General features: G+C 32.6%; 2 protein-coding genes across 2 annotated transcripts in view; both read left to right on the plus strand.

The window, feature by feature from the left end:
* LOC107444195 (pancreatic lipase-related protein 2-like) overlaps positions 1-3,156 on the plus strand; it is a 78,314-nt gene extending 75,158 nt beyond the window's left edge. The window contains exon 8 of the mRNA XM_087159985.1: positions 2,665-3,156. Within this exon, the coding sequence (XP_087016111.1) occupies positions 2,665-2,696 (32 nt within the window). The 3' untranslated portion in view covers positions 2,697-3,156. The remainder of the gene's footprint in view (positions 1-2,664) is intronic.
* A 10,581-nt stretch (positions 3,157-13,737) lies between these two features.
* On the plus strand, positions 13,738-14,499 carry LOC122272981 (uncharacterized). Its single transcript, XM_087160290.1, has one exon. It carries the CDS (start codon positions 13,738-13,740, stop codon positions 14,497-14,499), a length of 762 nt encoding a protein of 253 aa, XP_087016416.1.
* The last annotated feature ends 169 nt before the right edge of the window (positions 14,500-14,668 follow it).

Below are 14,668 nucleotides of genomic sequence, written 5' to 3' on the forward strand. Positions count from 1 at the left end.
GTCATGGTGGTGTTAAGAAACCACTCCAAACTCCCTATGACGGACCTTTTCAAGTCATAGAAAGAGCTAAAAAATTCTTAACCATTTCCATCAACAACAAACCGACAGCTATTAGTGTTGACCGTTTAAAACCCAGTTTTTCTGTGAACTTCGACAAAACCAGCTCAACAGAAAGTGTTTCCAAAGCATCCGTTCCTATCTCGAGACCTCCTTCCCCAGAGTCAACTTCCAGCATGGTAAATGCTGAAACGAACACTGTTCTGCCAAAGACAAACGTGACTCGATCTGGGAGGAGGGTCCGTTTCAACTCCAAATATCTGTGACCTCAGTGCCAAGGCACTTGGGGGGGAGTACTGTGGTGAACCACCTTCTCACCAGATGGCGATGAACTCTGCTCGCCAGATGGCAGTGCAAAACATTTCCCTCAACCTTTTTATGTGATGGCAACATCTCTTGTGTTCAAACTTTAGTTTCCAGAATCTGGCAACAGCAGAATATAAACATTCATTCGGGCTTGCTAGCCGGTGAACATTCACCTCTCTAAAAATGCTGCTGTCGTTAATCTTGTCAGTCTGTTACATTGTAACTTAATATGATTTCTTCTTTTTTTAATTATTATTAAACTGTTGTGATTATTAATTTTATTGAATCAATTTATTTAATATTATTTAATCTAATCACCACAGGGCTATTGATTTTTAAGTCAAACTTTTTTGGAAAAAGCTAAAATTCGATTGTCAATTTCTTTTTTAAAATTATTAATTTTGACAAACGTATTGTTATTTTCATATTCTTAGCAGATATACAAGCCTATGTAATTGAAACTAATGCTTTTAGTAAATGAAATGCGAATAGTAAAAACTTAACAACTTTAATATTACATTTAACAAGTAAATAACATTCGTGGAAATATAAGAGCACAACTATAGACAAAGATCGCTGACAGCTATATCCGAAGTTAAACACAAGGACTAAACTGAAACTCTTTTTACAGAAAACTAAACTGAAACTTTTTGTTCAGTTGCCAGATCACGAAATTTCAAAGTTAGCGCCGCTACAAATGTAATCATATTAGGCTTCAAATAACAACCTTGGTATTTAATATTACTATTTAAAAAATTGAATTTAAAACAATTTAAAATCCCAAATTTTAATTCACTAAAACCTTCCACAGGCCAAATAAATTTTCTCGAACATTTCTCAATTTATAAAATCACCACTCGTGGTGCAGTCATATTCTTTATTCATCAATTGCTTAAAAAAAATTTTCCTAATAAAGCAAAAATTATTAGATGCTTTATGCACAACACAAATAATAAATTGTATTCAATTCTTTATATTTAAAAAATACTTCGGGAAAAAATTTAGTAACAAGTACTACTATTATTGATGATTTAAATTAATAATTTATTCTCTTTAAATTTTAACAGTAACACAAACAGCAACAGTTTATACAGAGTCTTCAAAAAAATTCAACATGCTAGTCGCATTAAGAGCTTGTTCTTCATACAATACTTTCACCAAATTTACTTTATATATAATTATTACCACCGAAGAGGATTTGTATTCATTTAATGCCATAGAAATAACAAAAACTATTCAAGCACACCATGAAATATGATTCAATAGAGGATACGACACCAACCATCAACTAGATGGCAGCACCAGTGAAGATATCGGAAGTTTCGTTTACTTATTGATTGTAATTGAAGACCTCGGTCAGCTATAATTCTGTTTGCTAATATGCTTATATTTTTATGTTAAATGAGTAATAAAGAAAATAGAATCACTGTTTAAGGCGGTAAGATAAAAAAATGTTATAGCCTATTTGGATGTCTGGGGAAATTTCAATTATTAATAAAAGTCAATTATTTATTTAAAAAAATATTTATTTATCATGATTATTTATATAATAAATAGTAATTATGGTTTCAAATGTGGACGCTCAATTATGGTTTCAAATGTGGATTTACGACGCTCTTCGAAAGGGAAGCTTTTATGTCAATACAATACTCTCCAGATGGCAGCATAATAATATGTAGTCCTTATCATTTAAAACTAACACTCGTTCTCAAGCGCACAGTTATGAAGCTTTCTATTGAAATGTTTTTCGAAAGAGGACAGCACTTAATTTCACTGAAATGATGACTTAAAGATTTGGCAATTTACATTTTTTTGGTAATTTTAACTGTAACTTTCAATTTGTATATTTTATATCTTAACGTGTTAAGTTATGAGAACTTTTGGCTTATGTTTTTCGAATATAATTGTGTTTCACTAGATTTTTCCTTTTTATTTTAATCCTTGAATGTTTGAAGTATTGAGTTTTTATTCTTATTTTGTCTACCATAATGGAGCCTCGGGGTACAATAAGTTTTTAACTGAAAGGCTCAAGCAGGGTAGTGTGTCCCCTAGAAGTACTGTTTTAGCAGATATGGTAATTTTTGAAATTTCGTTTGGTTTGACTTCTTATTTTTTTAAATTGTGTACGAAAGACAATTTGGGTTTTACGCTACTTTTAACGCTTTTCCATTTTGACTTATTGTTTTTAAAATGTTGGTCTTCATTTTTGTTTAATTCCATTTTTTATACTTTTAATGTAACTGATCTGATCTTTAGATTTAACATTTTAAATTTGATCCTAAACTTCTTTTTGAATTTCAGAAGATTATGAAATTATTAACAAAGACTGCTGAATGGGAAACATGGTATGAAGGGCTACGCTAAATGAACTCATTGAATAATAAGGATATTGATTATGGTTATGATAATTGAAAGGAACAATATGATATGCCAGATACACTTTAAAGATGTTATCATCAGATTTTTTTAAAGATTGACGAGGAAGAAAATAGAAATAACATTGACTTTAATTTTTGCATTATATGGATATATACCAGGTGTCGTTTAAATGATTGACAATAATTTGATAGTTAATAAAAAAGAAGTGGATGGATTTAGAGACGAACTTCAAGCTGGAACTTTGCTAAAGAAATCAGGTTATGTTATTCAACAAGTTTTTAAAATTAGTTACGAAATATATCAAAGATGGAGATGAGAGAAGAACTATGAATTATTGTTTTCTGTTGCATGCATGGCATCTGTTAAATTTGTCCTCAGAATACACATTGTTTTTTCGAATGTTGTTATAGTTTTTCTCAGCAGTATCGATGAACTCTGAAACTAATTTTAAAGCTTGGGGATATGAAGTTTAAAGTTTCCTAAGCAGAACGCAGCAAACAGTACATTAATATATTTTTTGTTTTTTAGCTTGATTTTTCATACAGATTTCATACTTTTTTTTTACTGATTTTTCGAATTATTGTCTATTTTTGAGGCACCTGATAATTAATTGGTTCAAAATTGTCTTTATCCACACGACTGTAAATAAGTCTCCTTCCGACAGTCAATAGGAATTCTTGTTAAAATATACATTCAACAGATTTAATTTTTTTGTGGAATTTAAGCAAAAATGTTTATAAAAAAACATATTTTTTAACATATATTTTTTATTATGCATTTTTTATATTATATATATTATGCATTTCTTTATATTATATTATATTATATTATATTATATGTTTTTTATCATATACAGTCGAACCTCGATTGACCGAGGTTTCTGTTAATCGAGTCGGTAACGGGTGTTTTTTTTTCTTCTTCTGAATGAGCCCTAAAAAAAAATTAAAAAAAAAAAAAAGAGCACTAATTAGTTTGCTGTCCGGCTCAACTTCCTTCGAAAACACTCAACCTCCAACAAATTTTGCACCATGAAAAGTCAACAGTGGCGAACAATGCTTTGTTTCCACTGGCGGTGTGGCTCTATTGAACACCAGGTGCAATATTTTACCGGACAGTATTTTTGCAACAATATACTTTTGCAAGAAAAGGTAACAGTATATTTTAGGAAATAGTAATGTAAAATTAATAAATTAATGTATATTAAATTAAAAAAATACAATAATTTCTTGAGATTTGTGTTATTTTTGAAAATACATCTTTTAGTTTAATTTTAAAAATTATTTTAAAAAATTTTTCTATTTACTTTTTAAAATTTACTACTAGTAGTTGATTTCCTTTTGAAATTTGTTGAGCTGAGAAACATAACTTTATATATGTTTATTTTTATCATTTAAAAAATCGTTCTATTTCAAAAAGTTAATTTTAGCGAGCGAGGCGACTTTTTATACACAGTTTCTTTCCGAGGTACTAGTGGGCCCAATAAGCTCGGATAAACGAGGTTCTACTGTATATATTTTTATTACATTATTTTTTAATGTGTATTTTTTTAAATAGATATATATTATTTGCAAAAGTATGCAAAAATATTTTTTTTGCATACCTTTGCTTATAAGTATTGAAGTTCTTTAATGATTTACTCATGCCTTTTTCTGTTGCTCTTTAGTGAAGACAAAAATTACTCTTGAATATTTGACTTATCATGCACAGATATTCTTTGAATAACGCTTCACTGCCTTTCGCTGGTGTATTTAGTTTCAAAACTTTGTTGTTATAATAAAACACTAATGTTTGTGAAAAATGCAACACTATGAAGGAATAGTCAGAAATTAATGAAATTTATTCCTTATATTATTGATAGTGGTTCAAGTAAACGATCATATTTACAAAGCAAAAAGAAATCAGTATTTTATGAGCCACCCACGCTGAGCAATGAAATCCTGTACACGTCGTGGCATTGATTTAAACAGGTTTTGAATCTAATCTTGGTGAATGGCATTCCATTTTGCTTCAAATTGACTCCAAAGTGCAGTCTTAACTCCATAAGCTGTACGAGTCGGAGGAGTTGATGATCAGAGGAATCCTTGCACACAGTTGACGTTGCAGCAGATAGGGACAAAAAGTCCAGCTAGACAGCAAAACACTTGCAGTCACGCTGTAACGTTTTGCTGACCCACTGGAATACGCTATACAGTCCGTCACAGTCATGCGGATGATGTCTTCCGGAACTATTGCGTGCTCCACTGTAAGGTTTTCGACTCGTTTGTTCATTTTTTCCCTCAAACAAGCTTTACTGTTGTTGCATTACACAGCGTACGGGTTTCTCGATACAAAAATCCACCCTCTAGCATACCGACGATGTGGCCTCGTACAAACTCAATCAGTTGTTGATGTGACACTTACCGCTTTTGCAAAGGCAAATTGACCACTAATTAAGCGTTTATCGTAGACAGAAGATGATAAATTAGTTTCAATCATTCTTTGCAGTCATTTATATACAAGGTGTAGGCTCTCGTTCCACGCATGCGCAGTCACTTTGTAATTCTAATCATTTGCATGTTTTACCTCACTTTACATTTCATGAAAGTTTGGTGAAATGCATAACTCTTTCTTAGTGTTGCAATTTTCACAAATATGAGTGTAGAATTGTTTGCTGCACTATTTACTGCAGTGTTTCCCAAAGTGTGGTACGCGTACCCCCAGGGGTACGGGAACAGTTTATCGGGGGTACGCGTTCTTATGCGAAATATTTTGCTACAAACGAAAATTTCAATTTTTTTTAAAAAAAACAAAGCTAGAAAGGAAAATCTACGATTACGTATTTTTCAATTGGCTAGTTTTTGCAGAGTTAACAGTTAATAATTAGTTGTTTCAACAGCCAGTTGTGATTTTTAACTTTAGTGTAATTTTTTTTATAGTAAAAAATACATTCATCAAAAGTTTGGGAAACTCTGATTTACTGCAATAGAAATTGTTTGCTGTTCTTGTTTGCATATTGTTTATTAAACCATTTATTATTCAACTATTTCTTTACTTGGACTATTTATTATATATTTAAATGAATAAATTTATTAAACTCTGTATTAATTAATATTTATAATATGAATACCTGTCCTTCGCACAAGGTAAATCAGTATTTAGCAACACTACGAAGTCATGCTCAAAACTGAAAGACCTACAAGATTTGTGGCATTTTTGTGGGGAATCAGGAAAATTAACATAAAGTAAAGTGTGGTTTTTATTTTGCTTTCACTTTTAATCTTAACATAACAAATCCACATTCTGTATGCTCGTATGATTTTTTATTTTAAATTAGGCAGTGGTAAATAAAATAAGGCAAAGAATTGTTAGTCCCGACTTTAAATTGGTAATAAAATAGTTCGGGGACCTTTTTTTTTTTCGTTCCCTGATTATCGTCTCTCTAAAAGTGTTGCATATCTGGTTCTTCCACTAAATTTCAATTAATAAAGGTAAAATAATTCTTTTTTTTTTTTTACTTATCATTGTTTGTTGCCCTTTTCGATGGCTTTTAGTTATTAAATTAAGCAAAACTCGTGTTTTGTAGTTCATCCCATCAGAATAGAGCCTATATAAAATTTAGATAATAACTGTATATAAAATTTAGAAAGAAGTCCAGTTTGATTTGAATTTGTGCAGAATTTATCATATTTTTAATACAATTATAATTATGTGAAATGAAGATAAATATAGAGAAATGCACCCGCGAAAACAGAACACACATTAATAAACTATAGGGAGAAATTATTTTGTGAAAATTGAGCAATATTCTAATTAGCGATATTAGTTTCTACGATATTTTGTTATTATAATTTTGTAATATGAAATGAGTTCCGATTGCATTACATACATTAACGCCAGAATTTTAATAATGAGATCATGTGAAAAATGCTCCCATTCAGAAAGTGCTTAGATGTTTACTTTTAAACTAAATGAAGATAATTAACCACTAACATTTAAAAAGAAAATGTTTTAACTTAATTCCACACCCAATTAGAATTTTCTGTTTAGAATATTTTAATGTGGCTATAAATGATTTTCTTAACAAGGAATAAGGAAATCATGTTAATATCGCCTTTTAAATAAAAAAATATCGTCTTTCCTGAAAGGATGACTAGGCGTCGGAAGAAATCTGGAAATGGTTGCGGATTGGGTTAAAATTTGTCGCTTCTGGGTTACCACTTTTACGCCTAAACTTGAAAAAGATCAAATATTTATTATACCTGTATCGTTTACAACATAACGCGTTTTTTTTAACTTGATATGCCAACGAAACATAAGCGAATTTGAGAAACTCCGCAAGCAAGCTATACCCAGCAACCCAAAAACGGTGATATTTTGCATTAAATATAGCCAAATAGGGATAACTATCTCGTGATATTAATTTTCTGAAATTTGTGTTAGACTCACAACTAGTTAGAATTTATTAATTGCAAAAAATTTTTATGAATGGTAAATTTAAACACGAATAATAAACTCTTCCTAGAGCCTGTTCACTCTCATAAGCGGAGGGATACACCGAAAGTCTTCCGGTTTTGGGATAATCCTTTCTGCAAGATTTTCATTAAAGTCGAATTTTCACATTTCAATGATGTAGAATGTCAATTATGAAATTATTAATTTACTATTAGTCACAGAAATTAGTATTATAAAAGAAATGACTGTAAATTTTGTATATTAAAGAAAACTTTTATTACGTTACACTAAATTATTAAAAATTTATAATTCAATTGCTACAGATACAGATCCAATTTCGTGACTTAAAATTACTGATTCTAATTACATGGTGGTCACTCTTATTTTGTTTGGACGAGATTAAAGCAATTCTTTTCGACCAAATGTTAGCTTCGTATGTTGTTGAATTAACATTAATAAAGTCTTTATAGAAAACAATATTTATTGATAATATAAGTACACTCGTAGCTAACTACATCCACGTACATTTCGAATCTACGTTCTACAAAATAATAATGTTTACATCACAAAATCGAAACTAAAACATAACCGCTGTTGCCATTCATCATTTTTACAATATATATGCGCTTACGGTGGCCAAGGCACTTACATTCGAACTAAATAATCGCTGTTGCCATTTTAAGGTATACATCCCTCAAAATATTTAAAAGTTTTAATTCTAGATATGGCCCTTTCAACGTGAACACGTAAATGTGACACCTCTTTGTTAAATGCTCTTTCTTCTAGATTAAATTGTATTTTGTCCTTAAGGAACAGAGGGGTAGAAAGCTCACAGCCTATATCTTTCAATTCCTTTTCAATCGTAAATCCTTTATCAGCCAATACCAGGTCATTTTTTTCTAACATTTTTAATAAATTACTCTTCAGAAAGAGGCATTTATCAGATATTGATCCACAGTAGAGATCAGAAATGAAATTTATCCCTCCAGATGGTGCGATTCCAATCAGGGCTTTCATTGTATTGTTATTTTTGTAAGTGCTAAAAGTGAGCTGTTGCTCTTTAGGGTTTGCAGGCTTCTGCACAAATATTTCTGTGCAATCTATAATTACGCGGCAATTTGGATTTAAATGACGCAGGCATATATTCAAGTACTTGCTGTCGATCTGGCCAGATGTCTACTTGGCTGATTTTTAAATATACAATCTCTGTAACTTTGTTGAAAGTCCTTGAAATAGTTGAAGAAGAGACCTATAACAAGAAAATTTACTATTAAATATCAACTGCATTTCATAAGTCAAACAAAATATATTAGGAAATAATAAAAGATGCAAAACAATTGTTTGACATGTTTAATCTAAAGCATGGCGAACAATATAGGTAACTAAAAAAATTTAACATCCCAGTTAATTTTTTATAAGACTAAAATATTAATTCCATAAACTCTTTGTTACTAGACTTTTATTTTTTTGAATGTGTGCTTAAAATTAATAGTGTCTTTAACAATTTGAAAATAAAATAAATTAATAAATGTATCAAAAATATTAAACAAGCATCAATATGTTTATACTAACAATATATATTATATCACAAAATTGTTTGTATTACGCATTGAAGTAAATAAGTACATAAATTTTGTAATATAATTTATGTTATTAGCAGTTATTATAACCAACATCATTTTAGTTATTAAAAAACAAAGGAACATTTTATTTTTGTCCTTCACCAAATGTTACCTTAAAAACATATGCAAGAAAATCTAATGTCACACCCGTTCTCAATTTGATCATAAAGACAAAAAATTCCTGCAAAGGCGTGAATTCTTGAAGAGGACTTCTTCGTTCTTTGAAATTTAAAAAGTTAAAAATTTTGAAAAAAGTCTCGCTGTCAAATCCAGTAAAGGTGTTCAGTTCATCATTGGTCATCTCTTTAGGATTGAAATAGGCAGTTTGAATTTTTTTCACCATCTCTAACTCTTTAATTTTGAGATCAAGCTCATCGATGAGAGTACAAAACCCTATCAGTTTGTGTTGACTTGGACAAGGAAGTTGGCTCTGCTTCTGTATCCAAATCATCTTGTGTACTAAAATGAAATATATATACATTATAACCAATGTTAATGTTTAGGTGTGTAATGTTTACATATCTATATAGTAGTATCGCAATAATTTGAGTTTTGATTGTTTCAGTTTCCCATGAATTAAAGCTAGTGAGAAAAATCAGTTACCTCTCAAATAATTACCAAAACAATTTAAAGTAATTCTGCCTCTGATTTTTATTGTTGTTCAACCAGTCATCTTTAATTTATTCAATATTGGTAGGTGTACACTTTTCATGAAACACATTAAGATAAAATTAAAATGCTTTATTTTGAAATTTTAGGGTTTAGATAACTCGACGTTTTGATCGATCGAGGAAATTCGGTCCTATCCACCTTGAATTATTACTGTAAACATATATACACATTACTCTTTCCATGTTGTTCGAAAGTGTAAAAACAGCAGCTGTTATATATATTGTAGACTATTATTTAACTGGACAAGTTTTTAAGGTTCACAACAATGGAGAGTACATGCACATAAAAGTTTCACTTACCTGTTAACTGATGCACCAAAAGTGTATGATGTCGGCGCTCTAGTTCGCTTATTGGGTTTAAATTTAAAAAGGGACGGCACAGCATCTTTCTTTATTTTCTTTCTTTTAGTTTGAGGAGAGTTCCACAAATTTTGATAATCAAAACAATCAGGCGTAAAATGCTCTGAACACAATTTACTATGAACAGTTGGTTCAAAATGTTGTCGCTTCAAAGCAACAACCCACGCTCGCATTATAACTTTATCTTCCAAAGGAAATCTATGAGAAGATATTCCCTTTTCAATACATTCAGGCTTTGCTGAATTGTTTGTACACCCATAAGCACAACAATTATGAGGCATTGTTACATATTTAATTAAAAGTCGGGAGAAATTATTCTAAGTCCCATTGACTTAACATTACGCCGCCATCTTGTTTATACCCAAACAGCTGATTTCAGTGGTGTTCTTCTTCTCGAGTTGAGAGTATCCCATTGAACTAAACTTTAAAATACATTACAATAAAATTAACTGGACTAAAAATATGAAATATTGATAAGCTTCTAACAGTTTATAAAATCATTATAAAGCAGTGGTCTACGTACAGTTCGTTTGGGCATTTGCCTTCTGGGTTCTTCATCAGAATCTTCGCTGAAATTATCATCTTCATTCCAGCTTCTCCAAGCTTTTAATTGACTGACATGAGCCGTTGTGGCATATAGGTGGCCATCGTTAGCCTCTAATTGAGAGATTCTACCTGTATCGCTAGGAAGTACTTCTGTGACAACCATAGGTCCTCGATACCGTGGTTGAGTTTTCGTTGACTCCCCTATCGCCCTTGGATGTCTTCTGATTACAACGATTTCGCCCTTGTCAAACGCTAGTGTTCCAGATTTCTTTTTGTCATAATGCGCTTTAACTATCTCTTGCTCTTTTTCGATTTTTTCTTCTGTTTCGAGTTGTAGCTTCCTTGGATCATTCCATTTTCAACCTCTTCATCAGCAAACAACCTTATAATTCCATCCTTAAATCTTGGTATATAGCCATGAAGAATTTCAAAAGGTGTTTTTCCAAGAGTTTTGTTCACGATGTTGTTCAAGTTTCGTTCGACTTCCTTAATCCTACTGTCGCAATCCTTTTGATCAGCTTTTTCGATCGACGTAACTATAGTGGACAATATTGTTCGATTTGTTCTCTCAACCATTCCATTTGCTTGAGGATGGGAGGTAGAATTCAATGTGTGCAAGATGCCATTTTCGTTGCAATATCTCTGAAAATCCAGTGAAGTGAAACAGAAACCTCTATCCCAGTGGTTCCCAACCTTTTGTGGACAATCGCCCCCCTCTTGGGGTTGGCTGACACACATCGCCTCTTTCTCTTTTTGCTCAAAAACCATTCATTGCTACCCGTGAGCAACCAAACGCTAAGTTATATTTGATTTTAATTTAAATTGTAATGCAAATAAAGAGGCAATTTTATCCTGCCATTTTTATTAATTAAAAAGAAATTGTACATCTTTTTTTTTTCAAAAAGAAATGATATTTAAAACGGAATAATCAAAACATAAGTACATTTTTTAAAATTCATATTTTAATGTAATCAAGAAAAAGTTAAAACGTTAGCAACTAAAATTTGAGAAAAAAATGAAGAGTGAGAAAGTACTTTTTTACCACTTCAATGACTGCCCTGTGCTTAGTGTATTTCAGTAAAAGCTTGAATGTCAGGTTTTATGTTCGTCAGATTTAAACGCGGGTCGCAGGTCGCAGGCCTCCTTTGAAGCAAATGTCCAACCTATCTTTGCTTTGTGAGGAGCTGGACGACAGAACTAAAACCTCTCTCCACTAAATATGTTGACGGTAACGAGATGAGGAGCGGCTCAGTTTGTTTCCACAATTGTGGATAAGTGTCCATAAGCTTTACCCAAGCTAACTCGTAACCGTATTTTTTAAAGACGACCTTAGCATACTTCAAATCTAAAAACTCAATCTGTAAAGAGGAAATGAGCTTATCCACAACTTCAAAAGAGAAAGGATCGAAAATCCAATCCGGAATTTCTAATTTCATCAAATCTTTAAATCTTGATTCCATATCAGTTTTTAACTGATCAAGGTAATCAGTAAAAATTAAGCTTTTATTTTTTAACACTTTCTAAGAGTTGGAAATTGCATTAGCTCTTTGCGATGGCCTTGATAATGTTCACTTTATTTCCTTGAAGTTTTACCTTGATTTTGTACATTTTTTCAAAAATATCCCGTGAGGTACGCAGTTTCCAGCTTGCGTTGCTTCAAACTCTCACTTAAAACAGGATCAGTGGTGTCGAAAAACTCAGTAACCGAGTCAAACAATTCGAAAAAACGACGCAAACAGTTTCCTTTTGAAAGCCATCTCACATATGCAGATAGGAGCAAGCTTTCGAAATCTTCATCATTTTCACGGCAAAGTTCTCGGAACAAACGGTCATTGAGAGAATTAGCTTTGATTTTATTGATGCCAGAAATAACGAATTGTAAAGTGTCATGCAGGGCACCACTCAACTTTTTTGCAGCCAAATGTTGACGATGAATGACACAATGAATGGTGATGACCTCCGGTACTTTTTTTTAAGGTGCGCTAGAAGCCCAGTATAGCGACCAGACATGGCAGGAGCACCATCTGTTGCCCAAGCACTTACATTTGTAAGGGGAATTCCTTTTTCCACAAAATAGTCTTTGATCAATTTAAAAATCTACGACCATTTTGTATCAGTGATCAAAGTTCTTGTAAACAACATTTCCTCGTTCATCCAATCTCCTTACTCTCATTTATGAATCTCACGTAAGCTATTACAATAGCTTTGTTATCTATCACAGTTGAGTCATCAATCTGCAACGCAAATTTACCTTCTCTCTTAAATTTAACGAGTTTTGATTCAACGTCTGCACCCATCTCATCAATAAGCCTGGAAACAGTATTATTGCTCAGAGGTTTTATATTATTGCTCGATCCCTCACCCCACATGATTTCAACAATTTTTTTAGTAGCAGGTAAAATAAGAGTTCACCAAATGTGTGAGGTTTAGAGTTATATAAATATTTCGTCTATCAATCCGTTTCTCCTATTACATGCCTTTTAAAATCGGAGGGATGGGAATGAGACGAGAGAGGAACATTTGAGGAGAAGAAGATATATAAAAGATCATGACTTTCAACAAAAGAGAATTCTTGAAGGTCAGATTTCCGCCAGCGATACCAAAACGTATGACGAAAACGATCCTGAACTTGAAATTTTTTAATTTTTAACTATTGTAATTCTTTGTCTACACCAGAACCATAAGCTTCATATATGTTTTCAATTTTGATCTCAAATAGCTTTTGTCATTAATATTATTAGCAATTTTTATCTTTTGAATACTCGTCGCCCCCCGATCGCCCCCCTAAGGATTATCGCCCCCATGAGGAGTTGAGGAGCTCTATCGCCCCCTTTGGGGCGATCGCCCCCAGGTTGGGAACCACTGGTCTATTTGAATATTTAAGATTACCTTTTGGCTGGAAGAATGCACCGAGCATATTTCAACGTACAGTTCGTAGAATTTTAAATAAACATAAAATTAAATTTGCTACAAACTACTTTGATGATATTGTGGTGATAGGTTCGCCGCTCATCGTAAAATCAAGTTTATTCCATATTGTTATCTGTTGTCTTTAATCAATTGTGTTTTTACTTACTTTTGAAGTGAACTGAAATAAGAGTTCTGACGTCATCATATTAGAATTGTATAAATACCAGCACGCACATGACAGCCTGTCAGTATTTCTCTCATCACCTGTTGTGATGATGCTTCTTGTAAATCAAACCAACTTGTATATAAATGTAAATATGTTAAATAAAATATTAGTATCTCGAAGGAGCTATCTTCGCTTACCTCAATGGTGACCCGGATGTCTGACGATACAAGTAACTTTTATTTTTGATCATTTCTGTTTTTGGTTCTTGGATTAATAGGAAACTGCAACTATGGCGGAATCATCTGCAGTAAAAATTCCCATCTTCAACATCTCTGATCCACACCTGCGGTTCCATATGGTCGAAGCAACTTTCCAGCTTGCGACACCGAAGCCGATTACAGAGAGCAAAACAAAGTTTGACTACTGCCTCGCCCATCTTCCTCCTGAAGTAGCCGCAGTTGTAAGGGACGTCATTATAACTCCTGACGTAGACGATCCTTTCAGAAAGCTGAAAGAAGAAATTATTGCACGCTGTGGGGAAACAAAGTCCCAGGAAATTCGACGTTTACTTTCCGGAGATCAACTAGGAGATAGAAAGCCTAGTGAACTGTTGCGCACTATGCAGAGAAGAGCTGAATCCCACGAAATCTCAGATTCTCTACTTTTGGAAGTATTTTTAAATCAGCTACCGCAGCATGTTCAGTCGATATTGGCCGCAATCCCTTCACTAAATTCAACAAGAGCTGCTGAAATCGCTGATAAAGTTATGGAAGTGTCAACTTCAAGTGAAGTTAGCGAAGTTTCTTCAAATCAACAATGCACCTTTGAGCTTTTAGAAGAAGTTAAAGCACTACGAAAAGAAGTAGCTGCATTGCGGACACGCAGTAGGTCTCGCAACCGGTACTATGCGCAGTTTCGTAATCGTCAAAGCCAATCCTCATCTCCATATCGAAACTCCAAAATGTGCTTCTATCATCGGAAATTTAAATCTGATGCTAGAAAGTGTGTCAAACCCTGCATCTACCAGAAAAACCAAGAAAGGCAAGAGTGAATGCGACTAACATCTGGCCTCCAACAAATTGTCGCCTTTTTGTTAGAGATAGACAATCCAACAAACAATTTCTAGTGGATACCGGAATTGACTGCTCAATTATTCCAGCAAATAAAAAAGAAAAAACTCTTTCTCCGATTCAGACTTTAGATTTCGGTCTTAGACGAAA

Source organism: Parasteatoda tepidariorum, chromosome 3 (genome assembly GCF_982258835.1).
Source record: "Parasteatoda tepidariorum strain Cologne lab strain chromosome 3, Ptep-v5.0, whole genome shotgun sequence".
Classification (NCBI taxonomy): domain Eukaryota; kingdom Metazoa; phylum Arthropoda; class Arachnida; order Araneae; family Theridiidae; genus Parasteatoda; species Parasteatoda tepidariorum.

Bases quoted from the DNA above. Each gene is read 5' to 3' on its own strand.
- LOC122272981 (XM_087160290.1), top strand. From the start codon at position 13,738: ATGGCGGAATCATCTGCAGTAAAAATTCCCATCTTCAACATCTCTGAT.